Source organism: Haliotis cracherodii, unplaced genomic scaffold (genome assembly GCF_022045235.1).
Source record: "Haliotis cracherodii isolate W230 unplaced genomic scaffold, xgHalCrac1.p SCAF_3, whole genome shotgun sequence".
In the NCBI taxonomy this organism is placed as follows: Eukaryota; Metazoa; Mollusca; class Gastropoda; order Lepetellida; family Haliotidae; genus Haliotis; species Haliotis cracherodii.
Genome location: NW_027266286.1, coordinates 74149861 through 74175162, shown reverse-complemented (window position 1 = coordinate 74175162; position 25302 = coordinate 74149861). Strand labels below are relative to the sequence as shown.

The 25302-nt window shown below is 43.6% G+C and overlaps 1 protein-coding gene across 2 annotated transcripts; it reads left to right on the top strand.

Annotated features, from left to right (window-relative positions):
- The first annotated feature begins 1371 nt into the window (after positions 1–1371).
- Positions 1372–23712, top strand: LOC139473662 (autotransporter adhesin BpaC-like). Of its 2 annotated transcripts, XM_071256355.1 has the most exons (6): positions 1372–1612; positions 13629–13787; positions 17698–18177; positions 19845–19998; positions 21231–21272; positions 22878–23712. In XM_071256355.1, exons 1-5 carry the CDS (start codon positions 1534–1536, stop codon positions 21256–21258), a joined length of 900 nt encoding a protein of 299 aa, XP_071112456.1. In that variant the 5' UTR covers positions 1372–1533; the 3' UTR covers positions 21259–21272; positions 22878–23712. The 2 variants fall into 2 exon arrangements, with proteins under 2 accessions (XP_071112456.1, XP_071112455.1); XM_071256354.1 differs by having other exon boundaries at positions 21231–23712.
- The last annotated feature ends 1590 nt before the right edge of the window (positions 23713–25302 follow it).

Below are 25302 nucleotides of genomic sequence, written 5' to 3'. Positions count from 1 at the left end.
CCCTCTGATCGCTATTCTTATATTTTATATTCCGATACGTATATGTATCGGTGTATAAAAAGTAAAAAAATAGATGTAAAAGCTAGTCGAGCTAGCGATTAATCACACGTTCTCGCTGACTTGTCATAACATGTGCAAGGGACAGTGTGTAGAGTGCGGGGTGAGATGAAATAGGGTTTAACATCGGATTCACCGAGTGTGTGTGCGCGGGCGAGCATGCTAGCTAGTACAAGACCGGACAAATACAGGTTTTTCTATAGCGCTGGACCACTGAGATACCATACCGCTGTTTGTATATATATAAAATTTATGTGTGTTTATGATTATTACACTTATACAGCGACGTACCTGTCTCCTAACATAAATTATGACCCGGTCGGAGATCGATGATCTATGATTACAGCACCATAACAGTTCAGCAGAACGGACAAAATACAGTGACAGTCTTCATTAAACACACACACGATTATACCATAAAAAAGTCATATTCAAAAGTAAAATTAGTCTACTTTTTATGTATTCAAAGAAATAACGTTATGAAAGGAAAAACACAAATATAACGAGAGTAATAACATATATTTCATATGATTTATAGGATATGTCGTTGTTGGACCCTGTATGTCTATGGCAGTGTGAGTTCATAAGGTCAGCTTCAGGTGACCATTTACACAAAGCATACCATTATATAGTAAGTTTTGTTTGTTTGTTGTTTAACGCTGCACTCAGCAATATTCCAGCTATATGACGCGGTCTGTAAAAAAGTCATGTTGTGTGGTGGGGTAGTCTAGTGGTTAAAGCGTTCGCTCGTCACGCCGAAGACCCGGGGTCGATTACCCACATTGGCTCAATGTGTGAAGCCCATTTCTGGTGTCCCCGGCCGTGATTTAGCTTGAATATTGACGAAAAGCGGCGTAAACCATACTCAGTCACTCACTGCAAGTCGTGTGGCCATTGGGACAAAGTGCAAATACCCGCAGGTGGCAGTTATAACGCATTAACATGTGAGCAAGACACCAGAACAAATTTTTGTTTGTTGACGGATTTTATATTGAAACAAAAATTGTAATTCTGATCTTATTTTGTTGTAGAATAATCACATCACTTCACACACATCATTTTAAACATTAGTGCTGTTTCAATGGCGGCTTACGATGACGATAACAATGTATTCCTCACAACAATAACAACATTTTTATTAGACGACGCATGTGATTGGTTGTAATGTTTCCACCCTTGTATTATACTTCTAAATGCCACCCACACAACGCACGCGATATGCTGGCCACAGGCGAGTGGCTGCGTTATAACGAGGTGCCCATCTTGACATTTCTTACCTGTCCAAACGTGACACTGATTTGTAGGTCACCCGGAACTAGATGACAAGCCTGTGTCAATCGCCATGCGCTGTACCGTCTGAGTAACAGTCACAAGCTATTTCGCAGAAAACGGCAATATATATACAGGATATAGGATTTTCACCGGGACATAGCGTTTGCAAGCGACTTGACTCGAGTGAACAGGCTCATAACGAAGATGGCATCTTTGCTGAACCCCAAGTGTTTCATTCCCCTAGCGCTGTTGTGCCTGGGTTTGGGGGGCGTTTTCGTCAAAGGTGAGTGAAAAATGTCCACATGTTTGAGTCGTCTGCTCCTTGTCGTCCTCGCCATCCCCAATACGCTGTTGAAACGCCACAAATATTATCGATTATGTGTTTTATTGACTCATATTTCTTATGTACTAATTTGATTTAGTGTCGAAAGTGGTTGTAAGATTTCGTCTCTTTCGCCTGCGACATTCCACATTTTTTCCCCCAACACAATTTTGTTTGAATGGCCATGACGCCCGACGACGTATTACGTAGCGTTGAGCAATACTTTCACAATGAATGATTGACAACGCTTCGTTCTGTGTTTATTGATTTATTCACCCGATTCTACAAAAGCTGTTTGTGTACACTGCACTATGCGGAGTCCTTTCCGGTGCCCTCGCGGGGATAAAAACGGCGAAAAAGCCTACTCACTCACATAGTTATTGGCCCTCACGGGTATTTGTGATGACAATATAACAACCAAAAGAATAATGTTCTACAGTATCACATGCCTGTATATTGTGTTCATTTAAAAAATGCCTCTGTCGGTCGGAATCCCATCCAGGAGTGGCTGGACCTAGTTATCCAAATCTAAATATGACGTAGAGGCAATGAGCACGTTGGAAGTCTACAATGGTGATACATACGTACAAACATACATACCATTGCTTGTCGTAAAAGGCGACTATGCTTGTCTCAAAAGGCGACTAACGGGATCGGATGGTCAGGCTCGCTGACATGGTTGAAGCATGTCATTATATCCCAATTGCGTGGATCGATGCTCATGATGTCAATCACTGGATTGTCTGGTCCAGACTCGATTACTTATATATTACTCAAATTTTGCTGAGTGCGGCGTTAAACAAACAAACAAACAAACAAACAAACCCACCTACCTACCTACCTACCTACCTACCTACCTACCTACCTACCTACCTACCTACCTACATACATACATTTCTTATATAATAGCGTCACAGCTGTGAATGGGATTGTTGGATATCCTCTTTAATGGCCAAGCTTTAATCCGAAGATATTTGTTTGTTGTTGAGGGCCGCACTTGGCAATATTCCATCTATCTCGTATGACGTTGGCACGTATTTAATATTATGAGAAACGTCCCGCGCAGTCTGTGTATGGTGGCAGACAATTAACCAAGTCATCCAGTCCGACAATCCGTTCTGTGCAGACCCTAATGCCACGAGCGTACGTTGCTTGGGACCTATTCTAACCCACAATCACCATGACGAAGGTTAGACTCAACACAGAGATCACTTCGTCCTGTCAGGTCGTGCTGATCCACGTGGTGAGCGCCGTGAAATATACTGAACAAAAAAAGTAAGGGATCGTCAAATATTTTTATTTCTGAAATATGAAATTGTGTGTTCAGTCTTCCCTACAATAAAATATCACTAAAACTAGTCACGATCCCTAACATTTATTGTTCTGTATGGTTAAATTATTGCGAAAGCGCCCTGAAAACAAACCACACTTGCCCAGGCTAAAGTGTGACGTGTCTGATTATTTCACCATATCCTGATAGAGTGAGTCGTTGATGAAGCTATCACCACTGATAGGCCTAATCAAGGCTTGATTAAATAACGCGATGTAGCCGTATGTGCTAGAAGATATACCCAGTCATAAAGGTTATTTACGATAAATAGTGTTTACTGTAGCCTCAGGGTCAACCACCGATGTTTGAAGTCCATTTTCTTCAATATTGTTCAAGCGGCATAAAACAGCACTCACTCACCACTCTTCTTACATGGAGAGTGAGTGAGTGAAAATTGAACGTCGCATGGACATGATTTCAGCCATATAGCGACTCTCACATTCAGACAAACCAGATTCTTCGGGACGAATATAAACCCTTTTCATTCTGAAAGTTCACATATAGATTTTAAGATTTTGTAAGAGGTATAAACAATAATTTTCCTGTTTTGGAATACACATACAAATTAGGCATTGTTGACACTTTGCAGAGCTGCACGCCTCATAGACCTAAAGGTAGAAAGAGGCATGCTTTGTTTAGAAATTTACAAAAGATGGCCTGAAGCGTGACAAATACGGATCTTACCGATTTCACCAATGAGGAAACATATAACTTTTGAAGAATTTGGGGGTTTTTTCCTCTCCGCCGAGTCTGGTATTAGAGTTTGAGTGTTCTATTAACAATACAGTGCAAGGATAATCCTAGTGACTATATTCCCAGGAACAGTCATAGGCCTCCACGAAAACACGTCGTTATGAATGTCGTAATTCAGTGTGTTATAGATATGGGAGTCTTAGCGCTACAATTGTTCTATGAAACGGGTCCCGGTCGCATTAAATATTGTAGCGACTGTGATATATTCCATGAATCAGATAACTCTGTAACTTGTGTCAACTAACCTTTATCAACAAATGTAGATAATGCTTAGATTCACCGACATGTAGTGATGATGTTGACGGAGATGATAAGTAACTGTAGTGTTGTATGTATGTGGGCTAACTCTTCAAATACGGTTAAATATTACTCTATTTGTTAAAATGTCAAAATCTGGCCACATTTCCCTGCAAACCCTGATGCGATCCCTGCGCTGATCTGTCTAAAGGGGACATGTTAAGAGGACTTGGTTTTCATCTTCAATGTTGTTCATACAATTAAAACACAGTCTAGTCTGTTTTGAACATTCAGAGGTTTGGCTATGAATGTTATTTATATGTTTGTTATAAATTGGATGTGTCGTATTTAGATTTATTAAGTTGGGATTGCCACAGTTAGCGATAATCTGACTGTGTAACTTGAGGATTGTGTCGCCGGGAATAGAACCGATTTAGGAAATCGATTGGCGTAGTTTTTTTCTGAAGTCGATGATGAACACAGCTACTCAACAAAAGGTTAATACCTTCAAGCTGCTTGTACAACGTTGGTGAAAATAAAAAAAACGTATTTTTATATGGATGTCACCATTACGTCGCCCTGAAGTCCCCCTGAAGTCCCCCCAGACTCAGTCCAGCAAGGTGATGTCAATCCCGAGAACACCCACGGGGAAATACGACGAGCTGCAGCCACGTGGCTGGCTGATTCTAACCTGCAGTTTCCAGGACGTTCTTGGATGTGTCTGTGTTTACAGATGTAGCTAAGATTCGCGTCTGAGGATGAAATATCGATCGGTTATCCTGAACGAACTCGCACTCACGTTGCTAGCAGGTGGTGTGTGACGTACATATACATATATACACGCCCCACGCCCCTGTCTCATCCGTCTTCTGCCGTCTACGAATTAATGGACACACCGTTATATCGTTCGAGGTTTTGAGGTGAGGTGAAATGGGGTTTAACGTCGCGTTCAAGATTGATGCACTTATATAGCGACGTGTGTGTGTGCGTGTGTGTGTGCGTGTGCTTGCGTGTGTGTGACTGATGCTGTGGCTGTGGCTAGTACTAGTCCGGACGAATGCCGATTTATAGTGCTAGCCCACTGAGATACCATGCTGCAGTGTTAACATGGATTCCCACCTCAGACACAGTATACTGACTCGGAGCCGACCAGTCCTTGTTTTAGCCCACTGAGATACCATGCTGCAGTGTTAACATGGATTCCCCACTCAGACACAGTATACTAACAGGGAGCCGACCAGTCCTTGTTTTAGCCCACTGAGATACCATGCTGCAGTTTTAACATGGATTCCCACCTCAGACACAGTATACTGACTCGGAGCCGACCAGTCCTTGTTTTAGCCCACTGAGATACCATGCTGCAGTGTTAACATGGATTCCCCACTCAGACACAGTATACTGACTCGGAGCCGACCAGTCCTTGTTTTAGCCCACTGAGATACCATGCTGCAGTGTTAACATGGATTCCCCACTCAGACACAGTATACTGACTCGGAGCCGACCAGTCCTTGTTTTAGCCCACTGAGATACCATGCTGCAGTGTTAACATGGATTCCCCACTCAGACACAGTATACTAACTGGGAGGCGACCAGTCCTTGTTTTAGCCCACTGAGATACCATGCTGCAGTGTTAACATGGATTCCCCACTCAGACACAGTATACTGACTCGGAGCCGACCAGTCCTTGTTTTAGCCCACTGAGATACCATGCTGCAGTTTTAACATGGATTCCCACCTCAGACACAGTATACTGACTCGGAGGCGACCAGTCCTTGTTTTAGCCCACTGAGATACCATGCTGCAGTGTTAACATGGATTCCCACCTCAGACACAGTATACTGACTCGGAGGCGACCAGTCCTTGTTTTAGCCCACTGAGATACCATGCTGCAGTTTTAACATGGATTCCCCACTCAGACACAGTATACTGACTCGGAGCCGACCAGTCCTTGTTTTAGCCCACTGAGATACCATGCTGCAGTTTTAACATGGATTCCCACCTCAGACACAGTATACTGACTCGGAGCCGACCAGTCCTTGTTTTAGCCCACTGAGATACCATGCTGCAGTTTTAACATGGATTCCCCACTCAGACACAGTATACTGACTCGGAGCCGACCAGTCCTTGTTTTAGCCCACTGACATACCATGCTGCAGTTTTAACATGGATTCCCACCTCAGACACAGTATACTGACTCGGAGCCGACCAGTCCTTGTTTTAGCCCACTGAGATACCATGCTGCAGTTTTAACATGGATTCCCCACTCAGACACAGTATACTGACTCGGAGGCGACCAGTCCTTGTTTTAGCCCACTGAGATACCATGCTGCAGTTTTAACATGGATTCCCCACTCAGACACAGTATACTGACTCGGAGCCGACCAGTCCTTGTTTTAGCCCACTGAGATACCATGCTGCAGTTTTAACATGGATTCCCCACTCAGACACAGTATACTGACTCGGAGGCGACCAGTCCTTGTTTTAGCCCACTGAGATACCATGCTGCAGTTTTAACATGGATTCCCACCTCAGACACAGTATACTGACTCGGAGCCGACCAGTCCTTGTTTTAGCCCACTGAGATACCATGCTGCAGTTTTAACATGGATTCCCCACTCAGACACAGTATACTGACTCGGAGCCGACCAGTCCTTGTTTTAGCCCACTGAGATACCATGCTGCAGTTTTAACATGGATTCCCCACTCAGACACAGTATACTGACTCGGAGCCGACCAGTCCTTGTTTTAGCCCACTGAGATACCATGCTGCAGTTTTAACATGGATTCCCCACTCAGACACAGTATACTGACTCGGAGCCGACCAGTCCTTGTTTTAGCCCACTGAGATACCATGCTGCAGTGTTAACATGGATTCCCCACTCAGACACAGTATACTGACTCGGAGCCGACCAGTCCTTGTTTTATCCCCATTAATGCCGAGCGCCAGGCAGCGTAACAACAAGTACCATCTTTTAACGTCTTTTGTTATGACGCGGCCGGGGATCGAACCCCGGACCATTAGCACTTCGGGCAGAAGCTCGACCACTAGTCCCTCACTTTATTTTGAAGTGAGTCCGTTCTTTGACCGCCCCCGTGGCGTAGTGGATAAAGCGTACGCCCGGAAAGCGTAAGTCGGTGGTTCGATCCCTGGCCGCGTCAAACCAAACCAGTTAACAGATAGTTGTTCCATGTTGGCTCTTGGCATTAGAACAAAACAGTATTAAGGCCATTCGTTGGCCTTTTGTTACACAATTGAAGTGGATTTTAGTAGCATAGAGTAGGACAACACACGTTTTCTTTTCAAATACATGAAATCTAATGATGAAATTTGAGATGCCTTGTTTTGTGCATGGCGTGGTTACTGAATTGCAGTTAATGAATTGCAGTCTCTAAAGTCCATGTCGCTTGCAGATTAGTATCTTCTTCCGGGTGTGCACTTGTTTGTTTAGTTCCTGTTTATATTTTCCTGTTGCACGTCGACCGTATACGCTGTGATGCCGAATTACTGCTCCACCAGTGTCATGTCAGTATAGCGCTGATAGGCAATACTATGCATCTGGCAGCGAGTGAGAAAGAGACATGTTGTTTCGTTTTAGATTACAGTAAACTACGGTTATAACGAACTCAAAGTACCGCTAATTGTAATTAGTTATATACGTTGTTCGTTATAACCATAAGTACAGCATATATACAGCAAATGGACGGGACCAAAAACAGTTCGTTATATCTGTCAGTTCGTTATATACGTAGTTTACTGTTTATATAATTTTGACTGAACACTCCAATGGAAAGACATTTTTGCTGCAGTTCGTGTCTCATCATCATTCGTCCGTCCGCCAATCCGTCCGTTAGCTCCGAACTTTAAGACAACTGAACACACCAGTATCCTAGTTCCACGACATACCCCTGGCTACATCAACGTAATATTATATAAATTTTAAAAAAATCAAAATGGCCACTGCCACAGCTCATTTGAGTGCAGAATACAACCTTTGCGCCAAACTCCTATGCAAAACCATTGGATAAACTGCTTGTAAAGGATGGGAAGGTGTGAGAATAGTCCTTCTTCTCAGTGAAATAAGATCTCCTACGTGGCCTAGCTGTGGAGCGTCCGCCCGGAGAGCGGAAGTTAAAAAGATGGTACTTGTTGTTACCTTGCCTGGCGCTTAGCATTAAGGGGCTAAAACAAGGACTGGTCGGCTCGGAGTCAGTATACTGCGTCATGGTATATCAGTGGGCATGCACTATAATGCAGCAACACACACACACAGAGACACACACACACACACACACACACACACACACACACACCTCTGCATGCTCGACGCTATATTAATGCAATAATCACACATTTCACCTTGCTTCAACAGATGTGAATCGATGTGACAGCACATATATGATATAAAAGCATATATATTTATATCGGTCACTGCATTAACACATGCAGCCTTTTTCCAATCTTCATGCCAAGCGGAAAGAATGTGGCTTCAGTATTCTGTGAAACAAGTTATCTTTTACATCAACCAGGATATTTTACCGAGGAAACAGGCTTATCGGATAGCTTGAAAAGGTTTTTTTCATACAATCATTTGTTTTTCATTTCATTATTGATTAATGCATTCGAAAACAACTTCCTCACATGCATAAAAAATTCGAATACAAACGTTTCTATACCCACGTTCAGGTCGGTAATGCATATTCAAGCTGGACTAGCTCCACGGGCTTACAGCATAATGTTTGACTGCAGGGTAAAAGCATAATGTGATTATCCTGCAGTGTTAAACCCTGTTTGCTTGTGTCACGTTTGCGGGACCAGTATCATCAATCCCTTATTCATGAGGCACACACACGATGAGGACTATTGTAGGTAGTCGGTGTGTGTGTGTGTGTGTGTGTGTGTGTGTGTGTGTGTGTGTGTGTGTGTGTGTGTGTGTGTGTGTGTGTGTGTGTGTGTGTCGCACACACACACACACGATGAGGCCTATAGTAGGTAGTCGGGGGGGGGGGGGGGGTGTTACACACACACACACACGATGAGGTCTATAGTAGGTAGTCGGGGGTGTTACACACACACACACACACACACGATGAGGCCTATAGTAGTTAGTCGGGGGGTGTTACACACACACACACGATGAGGCCTATAGTAGGTAGTCGGAGGTGTTACACACACACACACACACACACACGATGAGGCCTATAGTAGCTAGTCGGGGGGTGTTACACACACTTACACACACACACACGATGAGGTCTATAGTAGGAAGTCGGGGGGTGTTACACACACTTACACACACACACACACGATGAGGTCTATAGTAGGTAGTCGGGGGGTGTTACACACACACACACACACACACGATGAGGCCTATAGTAGGTAGTCGGGGGGTGTTACACACACACACACACACACACGATGAGGCCTATAGTAGGTAGTCTGGGGGTGTTACACACACACACACACACTCACACTCACACACTCACACACACACGATGAGGTCTATAGTAGGTAGTCGGGGGTGTTACACACACACACACACACACACACACACGATGAGGCCTATAGTAGTTAGTCGGGGGGTGTTACACACACACACACGATGAGGCCTAGTAGGTAGTCGGGGGTGTTACACACACACACACACACACACGATGAGGCCTATAGTAGTTAGTCGGGGGGTGTTACACACACACACACGATGAGGCCTAGTAGGTAGTCGGGGGTGTTACACACACACACACACACACGATGAGGCCTATAGTAGGTAGTCGGGGGGTGTTAGACACACACACACACACACACTCGATGAAGCCTATAGTAGGAAGTCGGGGGGTGTTACACACATTTACACACACACACACACACACACACGATGAGGCCTATAGTAGTTAGTCGGGGGGTGTTACACACACACACACACACACACACACACACGATGAGGCCTATAGTAGGTAGTCGGGGGGTGTTACACACACTTACACACACACACACACACACGATGAGGTCTATAGTAGGTAGTCGGGGGTGTTGCACACACACACACACACACACGATGAGGCCTATAGTAGGTAGTCGGGGGGTGTTACACACACACACACACACACACGATGAGGTCTATAGTAGGAAGTCGGGGGGTGTTACACACACACACACACGATGAGGCCTATAGTAGGTAGTCGGGGGGTGTTACACACACACACACACACACGATGAGGCCTATAGTAGGTAGTCGGGGGGTGTTACACACACACACACACACACGATGAGGCCTATAGTAGGTAGTCGGGGGATGTTACACACACTTACACACACACACACACACGATGAGGCCTATAGTAGGTAGTCGGGGGGTGTTACACACACACACACACACACGATGAGGCCTATAGTAGGTAGTCGGGGGATGTTACACACACTTACACACACACACACACGATGAGGTCTATAGTAGGTAGTCGGGGGTGTTACACACACTTACACACACACACACACACACACACAATGAGGCCTATAGTAGTTAGTCGGGGGGTGTTGCACACACACACACACACACACACACACACACGATGAGGCCTATAGTAGGTAGTCGGGGGGTGTTACACACACTCACACACACACACGATGAGGTCTATAGTAGGAAGTCGGGGGGTGTTACACACACACACACACACACACACACACACACGATGAGGCCTATAGTAGGTAGTCGGGGGGTGTTACACACACACACACACACACACGATGAGGCCTATAGTAGGTAGTCGGGGGGTGTTAGACACACACACACACACACTCGATGAAGCCTATAGTAGGAAGTCGGGGGGTGTTACACACATTTACACACACACACACACACACGATGAGGCCTATAGTAGTTAGTCGGGGGGTGTTAGACACACACACACACACACACACGATGAGGCCTATAGTAGGTAGTCGGGGGGTGTTACACACACACACACACACGATGAGGTCTATAGTAGGTAGTCGGGGGGTGTTACACACACACACACACACACACACGATGAGGTCTATAGTAGGTAGTCGGGGGGTTTTACACACACACACACACACACACACACACGATGAGGCCTATAGTAGGTAGTCTGGGGGTGTTACACAACCATACACTTTTGTGTTTCATAGCGCGATAAATAAACATATATGCATTTCCGGTAGTTTCTGTACAATGCATGTCATTGATTTACCAAATGTGTTCACATTTGGATTGTGGTAGAACTTGTCGTTTAGATATTATGCTGTTAAATCACCATACACTGAACACACACATACTAGTGTTATTCATCGTCAATACAACCATCTTACAAATGCTACACAGTCTATGTTCTCTTAAAATACCTACATATCTGTCTGTTTGAATAAAAATGTAATTTGAGCTACAACGAAATAGAGAAAGAGCTTTTCTAAACGTGGTTTGTTTGTTCGTTGTTTAACGCCTAACTCAGCACCGCCAATGTCAATCACTGGATTGTCAGGTCCAGACTCGGTTATTTACAGACTGCCGTCATATAGCTGGTCTATTGCTGGGTACGGCGAGCTCGTGTATATACAGCAGAACATGGATGTAACACAGGGTCTGGAGAAATGAGTTCGTTATATACGTATATATGTATTTGTACTGGTAAACTCTCAAAACAATGTTTATATTTGAACAAGGGGACACGGGTGGCCCTGTCGTCTAAGGCGTCGAAATTCGCTGTGCAGAGTTGCGTCCCTCGGGCTCGTCAGGAACCTATGATTGTGGGTTCGAATCCCGGTTCGCCCCGATTATGTTTCTAGGTTTGTCAGCACTAAACCCGTGCTCGTGGGTTTCACCGCAGTGGCAAACGTCCTGCATCACTTCGGGCTTTCCTCCCACATTAAGCTGACACGCCGTGATATCACTGGAATACTGTTAAAAGCGGCGTTAAATCCAACTCACTCACAATCTGGCATTGTCAATACTCTCCCGTTTTTTTCCTTTTGATAACATGATCACACATTGCAGTACAGGAATGTTGGGATGGACGAAGGATTGAACTGATAATCGCTATGCGTCTATCCACACACATGTACGTGTACATCAATACATGTTTGGGACTTTAGTCAGCTGTCGCGTCACCTTCCAGGGACAATGGTAAAAGCCGATACACGTACCGTATTCTTTCACAAATAATAAATACATGTCCAGGGTCCTGTTTTATCACTGTTGTAAGGGGTCTTCAGCAACCCATAAAAGGCGGCTATGCTTGACTAACGGGATCGGGTGGTCAGGCTCGTTGACTTGGTGGTTGCATGTTATCGATCCCAATTGCGTGGATCGATGTTCATGATGTCACTGGATTGTCTGGTCCAGGCTCGATTATCTACAGACCGCCGTCATATAGCTGGAATATTGCTGAGTGCGGCATTAAACAACAAACAAACACACTCTGTTGTAAGGGTATGCCAATTTATTAGAGACTAGCTTATGCAACAATGTACTTCAGATATTCAGCACCGGGTCTCCAATTACTCCGGGTTAGGAAGAAAATAGGTCCGCATCGCTAATTACATGAAATGCGGTAGTTGTACAGGCGTAACCTGCTGGTCACGTGGTTAGGACGTGACGAGATAACGGTGACGCACGCCGCGGCTGATGTCAGCCAGCTCGCTCGCCATTGTTTTATTCTGGGTATTCATGTTCATTAGAAATGGACAGTTGATGGAGATCGATCCCACAACACATCTACAACTGCATGCTTTAAATAATATTGTTCTGAAATAACGGGCATGTACTGTAGTGAGAGAGACTTGTGTGACATATTCAAATGCTGCATATGCTACACTATACAGGCGCCTGCATATGTTCAAAGACGACATGCTAGATTCAATCAAAAAAATATATTGGTAAAACTTTGATCGCTCTAATACTAGTTCCCATAGTCGATGGAATAGTGTTCGTGTTGCATTGCCCCACGCAATCATTCACTGAATTGTCTGGTCCAGCCTCGATTATTTAGAGGCCGCAGTCAAAAAGTTTGGATATTGCTGAGTGCGGCGTTAAACAACAACCAACAAAAAACGCAAACTGCCACTTGTAAGCAGGTGTTCTCAGGGCCACCTGTAGTCTAGTGGGAGAGTGTCTGCCCGGAGAGCGGAAGGTCGGGGGTTCGAACCTCAGTCAATTGTATAGATCCTGAGGGCCGGATGTCCCACCTTGTCCTTAAGCATTTGGGTGCAGTCCTTTGTGACGACTGTGCGCCAGTTCTAACTATTTATTTGTAAAAAAGACAAGTGTCATTAAAAAAACTCTGTACATTCTGTAACGTCATTATGAAAACTGTAAAATCTTCCATGTAAACCACCCCGCCATCTTATGGATTTACTGTTTGCAAATTTGTACCTCATATGCCAAGGATCCCGGCGTGAGTGTAAATACCGTTCTGTTCTGTTCTTAAGTTCGTCATCTTGATTGAAAGATTTAATATACTGAATCGAAACTGCAACGTGCCTTTGATTTCAGTGGTTTTGACTGAATATCAAACTCCAACAGAATGAAAGTATTGAAGTGAGTTGCCAGCTCGTTACAGAGAATCTACAGCTGATATAATAGTGACGTCATAGTGGTATTTTGAACAATGGTAACGCTTTGTTTATTTCACTATCATTTTCAGCGGCTTCTACTTCCGTGAACCCAACCGGCGAGTCTGATCCCACCGGAACTAGTGACCACTCCGGCACCACAGACCACTCCGGCACCACAGACTACTCCGGTAGTACTGGCTCCTCCGGTAGTACTGGCTCCTCCGCTAGTACAGACCACTCACCCTCAGGTAATATAGATGTCCTTCGCGTCAGGAGCTGGGTGTGTATAGGAGGGTCACTAAATACATCACTCTTGGTTTCTTCTGAAGCTGTCCGTAGCTGCCCCTTAGGTATAATTTCCCAGGATCCTGCGGTACGAAATCAGATATACTGGAAGCTTTCATAAAAGTCGCTGACATAATGAATTTAGAAGAGGTTTATTGTTGTCATACCATTTCCATATGTAATATACACTCAGCATATGTTTTGGGGATTTCATGTTAGTGCATATTGTTAGTCAGCATCACATTTCCATGTTTAAAGGAGGGTGTAGCAGTGATGCGAATCAGTATGTACTCAATGACATCAACAAATGAAGTCGACGGAAGTCTACGGACAGTTATAAACAGTTTACGGACAGTTACGTACAGGATGCGGACAGCCAACGGACAGTTCCTGACCATCTACAGACCATCTACAGACCATCTACTGACCATCTACAGACCATCTACAGACCATCTACAGACCATCTACTGGCAACTACTGTAACGGATCACGGACAGCATCCGGGCATTTTTTCAGACCGCCTACGACAGTCCACTTGACGTAGACAGCCTACGATTAGTTACAGTATACAGACATTGATCGGGCAGTCTAAGGCCATACTATATGCAGTTTCAGTCTGCCATTAGCTACAATCTTCTGACATTCTTCAGACAAGCTACATTCAGCATACTGACATATTCGGGCAGCTACAAATAGCCTTCGGGCAATCTAGGGGCCTGCTATATACAACTTTGGAATAAACTCGAAAGTTTCTCTCAAGAAAGATTATCAAGGATATTATGATATTACCGTAAACGTTTCATGTTTATGTGGTAGTTCATGCCAACAGCTGTAAATTGGTAATACCGTGCACGTGCAGATTATATATACTACTCCACGTTTGATAGGGACAGTCAGGTGTGTCTTTCTATTTAAATATACAATCGACATATAATGAAAGCCACTTGTGTATCATGGGGAGATGAAATATCCCTATCTAAAGTGGTGTAGTATAGTCATACACTCCTCACCGTAGGACGAAATCTGGCACTAACTACAGTAAACGATACATGTAAATTCTACAATATTTATGCTAAATACCTGATCATGTCCTTGTATCCAATGTTTTCTTGTTTAATCTTATATAATGAAACGCCACATTATGATAGTTTATCTGTTAAATGTTAGCACCTCTTGATTTTATTAGTTATATTCTTGCTCTGTTGAAGGTTTATGCACGAAGCTTATCTTTTATTTTATTGCTTTTGTTTTTTGTAGTGCTCACAACTAATACATCTCCATCTTATTGTTAATATTCTCTTTCTGTGACTCCTGTACTGTTCTCTGAATCACTAATAATTATATGCAATCGTCTCAGGAGTCGAAATTCGCTGTGCAGAGTTGCGTTCCTTGGGCGCGCCAGAAACCTAAGATTGTGGGTTCGAATCCCGGCTCATCCCGATTATGTTTCTACGTTTGTCAGCACCATACCCGTGATCGTGGGTTTCACCAAGTTGGTAAACGCCTGAGCCCTGCATCACTTCGGGATTTCCTCCCACTTTAAGCTGACACGCCGTGATATGATGCAATACTGTGCAATGCGGCGGTAACCCCAAATGACTCACTACTCTTCGTACTAACGAAATTAAAGGGTTCTTGGGTAGCTTAGTAGTTAGCAGTTGTTTGTCCCGCGTTCGGTCCGAGTTCGAATCACATGTTGACTTCGCTGTGATTAAAAGTCAAAGCATTGGAATCTCTTATACCACCCTTGTATAGTGGTGTCGATTTTCTTATATCGAATCAGGATCCGGATTTAAGAAATTCTTTATGACCCACCTTCCCCAGGCGACGAGCTGGTACACACAAACAAGCCTAGTTAACATTCACCCAGCGTCTATTATAACTACAGGGGTATACCTGTGGATTTTTACTTCCTTGTTACGCCATGCGTAGAGTAGTTCACAATAACAGTTGTGTGATGACATGAGGTCATAAAATGAACGCATTCCATGCTACACAGCGCGTGTCTTTGAATATTCTACCGGTTCTCATGGGTTCAATGTGTACAAGACCCGTGAAGATCCAGGGTAGAATAGGTCTTCAGCAACCTATGCTTGCCGTAAAAGGCGACTATGCTTGTCGTAAGAGGCGACTAACGGAATCGCGTGGTCAGGCTTGCTGACTTAGTTGATGCTTGTCATCGTGTCCCAATTGCGTTGATCGATGCTCATGATTTCAATCACTGGATTGTCTGGTCCAGACTGTTATTTACAGACCGCCTTCAAATAGCTGGAATATTGCTGAGTGCAACAAACAAACAAACAAACAAACTAGGTGTACGTCAGAACGTCATATCTTCATGTTCTGCTATGGCGGCAACCTAATCAGTTCAGATTCAGTTGTGGACCGTGATTGGATAATTACAGTGTTCAGCGAAAATACTGAACATGTATTTAAATTACATATTTGCGGCAACTTCATTTGACACTGACCAACTGGACACAGTGACCGTTTCCAGTCAGAGGTTCAATATACTTCCATCTGTGCTAATGTTACATTACATCATCTACATAGGTTCTTCAGAAGCGAGTTCACCCTCAGCCTCGCCGTCAACTTCAGGTAGCATAGCGTCGGTCTGAAACGAACACCCAACGGTCTTCGCCTGCATAGCTTGTGCATTATTTATGCGTTTTTGAAGTGACAATTTCCCTGTTTCCATCGTAAAATCCAGCTGATTCTACATAATAAATATTGTCGTGGTGACTTGATTTATAGCTTTCAATTTAAAAATCTGCATGATAAAGCCAGTAAGATGCCTTGGGGACATGTGGTTTGCCTAGGTAATACAATCTTGAATGCGGAAGTTAAATTATATTTCTTGGTCCCCCATACAGCCTGCTCTATCAGTGCTGCAAGTAAACACACTACAACAAAATGTACTTGTCAGGACATAATTATCCATGCATCGAAATTGTCATTTTATATCCAGCTGTTGTCCTATCATGCAAATTGTGAAAGGTTTCCTTGTGACTAAGGCCTTGTTTTTAATCACTTGGTTCGCTGGTGGCTTTCAAAAGTAGGGTCGCGGGCGGAATGCACAATTACCAAAAAATAGGTTAGCCTTTTTGAGGGCCTAAAGGGGTCATTGTGTGAATGCAAATGAAAAACTTGCTTTTGTTGGTGACCAATAAAAAGGTTACGTCCCGTCTTATGTGACGCATTTGGCGGAATAATAATTGTCTTCAAAATTATAACCTTTGTGAAATTGTTAATATCGGCAAAGGGCCGTGATGATCCGGGTTAGAATTGGTCTTCAACAACCATGCTTGTCATAAGAGGCGAGAACAGGATCGGGTGGTCAGGCTCGCTGACTTGGTTGAAGCATGTCACCGCATCTCAAATGGCGTAGATTGATGCTCATGATGTGAATCACCGGATTGTCTGGTCCAGACTCGATTATTTATTTACAGACCGCCGTAATATAAATGGAACATTGCCGTGAGGCATTAAACAACAAACAATCAAGCCATATCGGCAAACGAAGCGATTAAACAAAGCCTCCTTGGAATAACACCCCTCTATCTCACTGCACTGCAGCGTGATCGCACCAATTTCCTGCTTCCACCTACTGCCACGATAACGTCCAGTGTGATATAACATACCTGGGAGTCTACGTCTGTAGGCGTTTCTCATTAAATATGAATATCAATGACAGGTCGCTCGCAGCATATACCCCCTCCCACCTCCCCCCTTCCCCCTTCCCACCTCTCCTGTTCACAATAGTTAGTCGATGGTGACTTTCGACAAAGGTAATGTATGTAGGTTTACAATGAGTGGCTCTTGTTTAAACAGCGAATCCAGCTAACGAAACGATTTCTATCCAATTAACTACAGCAGTGACAACAGAAGCCCCGACAACGCAGAACGACACCACTGTGAATCCTAACCTCACTACTGTGAATCCCAACGTCACTACCGTGAATCCCAACGTCACCACCGTGAATCCCAACGTCACTACCATGAATCCCAACGTCACCACCGTGAATCCCAACTCCACTACCGTGAATCCCAACGTCACCACCGTGAATCCCAACTCCACTACCGTGAATCCTAACGCTACCACCATGAATCCCAACTCCACTACCATGAATCCTAACGCTACCACCATGAATCCCAACTCCACTACCATGAATCCCAACTCCACTACCATGAATCCCAACGTCACCACCATGAATCCCAACATCACTACCATGAATCCCAACGTCACTACCATGAATCCCAACATCACAACCATGAATCCCAACGCCACTACCATGAATCCCAACGCCACTACCATGAATCCCAACATCACTACCACCGCCATCAAGCCAACCGGTAAGTATCAACCATTACCAACGAACCGAATAACCAGCCGACCAATCAGTAACTTGCGTATCGTAGTTGATCCAAATGTAATAAGTTGCTAAGCAATCGTCGGCACGTACCTATTTTCGCCCCGATTAAGATCCTTGATCGTACTCCAAGTTGTATACCCATGCCAGTAAGCATCTATGATATGCTCACTGTGGGGCTTTCTCATACCCCTTCAGCCCTTCAACCATCCATGGACCGCCCCCGTGGTCTAGTGGTAGAGAGGAAGGTCCGGGGTTCGATCCCCGGCAGCGTCATGCTAAAAGACGTTAAAAGATTGTACTTGTTGTTACCCTGTCTGGCGCTCGGCATTAAGGGGCTAAAACAAGGACGGGTCGGCTCGGAGTCAGTATACTGTGTCTGAGTGGGGTGGTATTCATGTTAAACTGCGGCATGGAATCTCAGTGGGCTAGCACTATAAATCGGCATCTGTCCGAACTAGTCCAAGCAGACACACAAACACACACACGTGCAAGCACGTCGCTATATAAGTGCAATAATCATGGACGCGAATGTTAAACTCCATTTCACCTCATCCATCAATGCCTGTCGTAAAATGCGACTAATGGGATCTGGTTGTCTGACTCGCTGACTCGCTGACTTGGTTCATTCATGTCATCGTATTCTAAATTGCGTTAACCGGTGCGCTTGAAGTGAATCATTGGATTGTCTGGTTCAGACTCGAATATTTGCAGACCGCCGTCATATAGCTGGAATATTACTGAGTGCGGCGTAACGCAACAAACAAACCAGTTGTCTCCCACATTAAGCTAACAAGCTGTCTTGCAACTGAAATGTATAACTGTTCTAAACGGCGCTTAAAGCTCATTCAAAATGCGTGCGCCTACAAATGTATAAAGTATTCGTGTGAAATGCATATACGGTATTCTTTCTTGGAAAGTTTATTTGCTACCGGTTTACATGTTGGTTGAGCTGTATGTGAAGTAAGTATATTGTGTGTGCATTATGCTCGCTTGGCCTCTACCTATAAACCGTGTGCACCAGGCCTGTTTTCCATTCGAAACTCGCTGCCCAAGCCCCCCTCCCCATTGTTTGTTTTACAACTTTATGTATATGTCCAAATATTAAAGAAATGTTCTCTCAAAGCTTCTTAATTCATTATTTGAATATTGTGTATCGTAACTGTGTATTTTGATGTGAACATTTGCCAAAAATGAAAAAAATATAATTCTCATTCCGATAAATTTCTGTTTGTAGTTTTGCACATTCGGAAAACGCCCAAACATCCATTTGTACTTTATACTTCCACACTTCTTCTGTTCTGTCTCCTTGGGCCACGGGTGGGCCAGTCGTCTTAGGCGCCGCAATTCTCTGTGCAGAGTTGCGTCCCTTGGACACGCCAGAAACCTATGATCGTGGGTTCGGATCCCGGTTCACCCCGATTATGTTTCTCGGTTTATCAGCATCATACCCGTGCTCGTGGGATTTCCCCAAGTGGCAAACAGCCATGATCTACACAACTCCGGGCTTTCCTCCCACATTTAAACACACGCCGTGAAGTAGCTGGAACAATGATGTAACTCACTCACTCACTCACACAGTACTATACCTCCTAGTTATAAAACAACTTAATAAGAAGAATAACTAACGCTTTCTGATTTTGTCAACAGGTAGCACGACGCCGTCCCCGAAAACAACTCCCCCCGCAACCCACAAATTCGACGGCGGCTCTTTCGTTGGCGGCATAGCTCTTGGTGCCGGCCTCATCGTCATTTGCTTAGTGGTGTACAGGTGTTACGTGATGCGGAAGGCGGGAGGGAATAGGTATGATAAGATGACATAGACTAGCTTTGTAGGCTTATGTTTGCGGAACAGGAAGTGACGTATACGACTCAAAAGAAGAACATCCGAGTGTTCGTATGACAAAAGTTAATCTGTACTGTAATTTGTTTAACTGGCGTTGGGCAATACATCAACAGACTGAGTCAAGTCTGTGAAGGCAAGCGGATCATATTAGCTTTGAAATTAAGGAAATTTGGTATTAATTTTGTTTCGAGAATCATGTGACGTCAATTTGAGACTGTATTCCCCAAAATATTTTCGTCAGTTACTTTCAGTATATATTTGAGGTCACACTGATCAAAGCGATACGTTAAAACATCAACAAATTTGCTGTATTTTTTATCATAACTATTTTCTGATTTTATACATCAATTTACGTGACGTGGTTTTACTCTTAAGATGAAGATAACTTACGTTTGTATCTAAGTGGTGTATTAGAAGGTGTCTGAAATATTTGTGTGTATATACATTTATATGTACAGTTCTAGTCATGGCGAAGGTAGTGCTGTAACATGGTGTGTGTGTTGGCTATGAGTGATAGTATTTGATAGTACATGTTACTGTATATCATGGTGAAAATATTGAAGCTATTTGATAATTCCAGGTTGTATAAAATAATTTCGATTTACAATGTTAATTTTATTTTATTTTTTTCTCAAGAGCGGCATGTGTCACGCCTGTTTTTCCCATCCTGAACATGTAATATTGTACCTGCCCCACTTTATACGACTAAAGACATACCAGTCATAAACTTATGAATTATTACCTGTTTGAAAAGTATGTTATCTGGGGTGCGGGGAGCAGTCGTCTAAGGCGACGCGATTCGCTGTGCATAGGGGAGGGGCACCCCAGAAACCTATGATTGTGGGTTCGAATCCCGGTTCGCCCTGCTTATGTTTCTAGGTTTGTCAGCACCATACCCGGGCTCGTCAGTTTCACCGAAGTGGTACACGTCTAAGACCTGCATCACTTCGGGCTCTCACATTTAGCTAAAACGCCGCGATATAACTGTAATACTGTTAAAAGAGGCGTTAAACCCAACTCACTCACTCACTATTATTAGTTCCATGATCCCCCAGTAATGGCGCTGAGTATATTACAAACATACCAGTGTATGGCTGTGCGATTTAGCTTCCCATTATTGTAATGTTAAGACTTGGTGTTGGAAATCACCTGTGCCCTCTGTATATACCTGACTTCCTATTTCCGCACAGACAACCACCATATGAACATTTTGATTGAGCGGGTTCACAAAGGTATTGTATTGGCTGTCATCGCAGTCCTTTCAGTTTGTCTACTCATTTTATCTGCTCGCTTTGTTTAACGGAATTCACCCAGGAAGACGTGATGCCTTGTACTAATCGTAGATGTTGTGTAGACCACGAGCGGATCCATTGATGGTAATGTTGCTGGAATATTGCTAAGAGCAATATAAAACTCAACTCACAAACGCTAAGATCTCCCCTCTTTCGTATACTTCTGGATCCGCTCATGGTGAACGCATGCAGCCCCTCATTCCCAGGCATCGGACTCCGTGTAGGAACTTCGCGTCAAAAATATACTTATAAAGTTAAAAATAATTCAACACGGAGTTCGATTAATGTTCTTCAGCCATAAGTATTTGATCGTTGATGTCAATAGAGTTATCTCCCCTTTATGTTCACGGCGCTTTGCAGAAGATCGGTTGTTTTTTCTGTGAATAAAGCTGAACTTGTTTTGGTCGATTTTGTATTACCATTATGTAATTACGCTTTAAAACTCCAAGTATCTCTACATGATGCGCTTATAATCATTAGCTGAATTCTATATACTGCTGTGCCAAGAAAGAATATAAATGAGATTATTTTGATAGTGCCTACGTTATGTCCACTGATGATTGCAATGATGTAGCTTATGTCTGTTATATTCGCCCTTTAATCATGTTCATTTGCATCAGGATATATATTTTTTCACAGCCTAACATCACGCACTACTTGCTCATTAATTCTATTCACACAGTGGTGTTAATGTTGGGGTGTTAACATCATCTAACATCATTGCTTCTTTAACATATTGAAGAAAATCCCCTCTGAAATAACCAATAAATATGTTTTCAACAAGTACTGAGCCTCTTTTATAGCTGTAGTTGTTTCGGCTCAATCTCCTTAAGCTTCTGTGACTTCTGTGACGACGTTTCAGGGCTACGTCTTGTTCCTTCATCAGGTGCCTTCATCACGTGATGAAAGGACCCGTGAAGATCAAGGGTAGACTGGGCCTTCAGCAACCCTGGCTTTCCGTAAAAGGCGACTATGCTTGTTGCAAGAGGCGTCTAACAGGATCGAGTGGTCAGACTCGTTGACTTGGTCGATGCATGTCATCGTATCCCAGTTGCGTGGATCGATGCTCATGATGTCAATCACTGGATTGTCTGGTCCAGACTCGATTATTTACATACCGCCGTCATATAGATGGAATACTGCGGCGTTAAACAACAAACAAACAAACAAAACGTGATGAAAGGGCAAAAAGTAGACCTAAAGCGTCGTTATGAAGAATACAGAAGGCGTCATCCCAAAAAGTGACGCGTCTTCACGTTATTCGAATTACTAAATGCCGATCACAAACTTCAGTCTTTTCTTGTCACATGTCTGCCATTTAAATCAGGTATCTCTATTATGTCATCGTTTAGAGCCAGATTGTTTTGATTCGGGAAAGTGTTCATTTTGTAAAGAATCATAAACTAAATTGTCAAGACGCTTGAAACCGAGTTATAGCTGCAATATTCCACCCTAAATAACCTGTATTGACCAAGCGATATTTGTTACTAGAACAATCATAACGCGATGTATGACTTGATATTACTTGTACATATTCTTTTACAGTGAAACCTCGCTACCTCGAACCACATTAGAGGTAGTCATCGATCGGCCTTTTCAATAGCTCGAGTGCGGGCTTTGTGTAGCAAAACCACATGGTACTCTACAACGTGCACTCGATTGTAGTTTGTGTTGCGAAATAACTTTGATCCTTTGAAAGGATTACATTGTGATGTATTTAGGTCATGTGGTACTTTAGCATTTCCAGTCTGATAGTATGACTCGATGATTATCTTTAAATAGATATGTCACTTAGGACGATGTCACTGCAATTTTGATGGAATTTCTTTGTCGGCACTATGATCTTATGTCGACATACCGTTAGTCACCAACTCTAAATGTCTCTATAAAGTTCGACCGACCGAGTTTTCACTGTACCTTTAACGCTGAATGGCATCATGCCTTAGTTTATGGGTGAACGAATGTATTGTATATAGTAGCGACCCAACAACTACAATGCAATAAAACCGTCACAGCGGCCTCTGTTGACTAAGCTGTCTTATCACTATGTCTGGATTCATTTGTTTCAATGAAAATATATATGGTTAAAACTAATTTGTTTTTTATCTAACTTTTTTTTTATATTGACTCATGTATGTACATTATATTGCTGCCTGCTAATGTAGAAACATGCTCTGACACATTATCATCGATGATAAGAGGCCTGATATGTTTTTTGTTGAAAATACCTCTGCACGGATATTTGATATTTTTATGACCTGCACATTCCATTTAAATACTCTATAATTGATCGCAGTAAATGTGCTCCATCGTTATAAACTGTACATACCAGTTAAGACATTGTTCACGTTTTCATAATAAAAGGTAACGCTTCATGCCGCGTCTTGTGTTGCCCGTTTGTTTGTTTGGTGTTAAACGCAACACTCAGCAATATTCCAGCAATATGACGGCGGTCTGTAACTAATCAAGTCTGCACCATAAAATCCTGTGATGAACATAATGAGCATCGATCTAAGCAAGTAGGATACAATGACATGCATTAATCAAATCAGCGAGCCTGGCCACCCGATCCCGGTATTCGCCTCTCATGACAAGCGTTGGTTGCTGAAGACAAATTCCAACACGGATCTTGACGAGCGCCCAAGGGCCTGTGTTGTACAGCATGGTGTAATGTTATAAAGAAACTAACTTGTGCATGTATCAGGTAACATAAATCATCCAGCGTTATGAAACACAACACTTCCTGGTCTTCATTGCCCACAATAGCTGAGCGTGACACGCATCAATAATGTGACCATTTACAGGATTGTCTTGGGCCAGGCTCTTAATGTTCCATAGATGTTGGACCGCCTCCGTGGTCTTATGGCGGAAGGGTCGGGGTTCAATCCCCGACCGCGTCATACCAAAAGACGTTGAAAGATGGTTACCCTGTCTGGCGCTCGGCATTAAGGGGCTTAAACAAGAACTGGTCGGCTCGGAGTCAGTATACTGTGTCTGAGTAGGGTATTCATGTTAAACTGAGGCATGGTATCTCAGTGGGCTAGCACTATCAAATCGACACCAGTCCGGACTAGAACAAGCAGCCACACACACACACACACACACACACGTCGCGATATAAATGCAATAATCTTGGACGCGACGTTTAACCCCATTTCACCTCACCTCCATAGATGTTGTGTGAGTAACAGATCCTCTTTCTTTAAAAGGGTATTTCGCAATTGTTGCTTCATGCGGTGTTTGTGAAGCCAGTCTCCGTCTTACAGATCAAGGTGGGACGGTGGTTCGATCCCCGGTCGTATCATACATAAAGACGTTACAAGATGGTACTTGTTGTTTCCCTGTCTGGCGCTCGGCGCACGCACACATACACAGACACACGGTCACAAAGACTCATACACACAAACCTCACCACCACTGAGTTGCTATGTTCTTATGATTTCGTCGTGTCATTTTTTTCAAAATGTTTTATTATTTCCATATAACAATCCTAATGGAGAAATAATGAGAATCGGTTGAACACGGAAGTAGAATCAACGAACCCCGAAAGGGCGCGTTCATTCCTCCGTAATCAACAGATTGGAGTGATTTCTCTGACTTTAACCATGTCATGGTTGATATATAATTTCTCTATAATTTTGCGTAACATTATTGCATATTGCACGCGTGTGTGTGTGCGCGTCTGTGCGTCTTCTAGTCTGTATTAATGCCTGTTTTATAGTGCTACCCACTGTGATGAACACACCCCACACACATGGTTAGTTCCCAGTGAGCTCAAAGTCCCCCATTTGAGTTCCAGTGCAGTTAGTTCTCGCCCCCTGTCGTCAGTTGCCACTGACCCTCAAGCTGGATGAGAGTGGTGGCAGGACCTTGGCTGCAGGTGTTCTCTCAAATTCAACTGTCACATGCTAGCTTCAGCTTCTTTGCTAACTAGCGTTCTCCTGTCAGGAACATACTAAACACCCCCAGC

What these genes read in the sequence shown, in the direction of transcription:
- LOC139473662 (XM_071256355.1), top strand. Translation starts at nt 1,534, where the DNA reads ATGGCATCTTTGCTGAACCCCAAGTGTTTCATTCCCCTAGCGCTGTTG. An exon ending in TACAGACCACTCACCCTCAG is followed by an intron (nt 13,788 to 17,697) that starts GTAATATAGATG and finishes AATTAACTACAG; the next exon opens with CAGTGACAACAGAAGCCCCG. An exon ending in CGGAAGGCGGGAGGGAATAG is followed by an intron (nt 19,999 to 21,230) that starts GTATGATAAGAT and finishes ATTTCCGCACAG; the next exon opens with ACAACCACCATATGAACATT.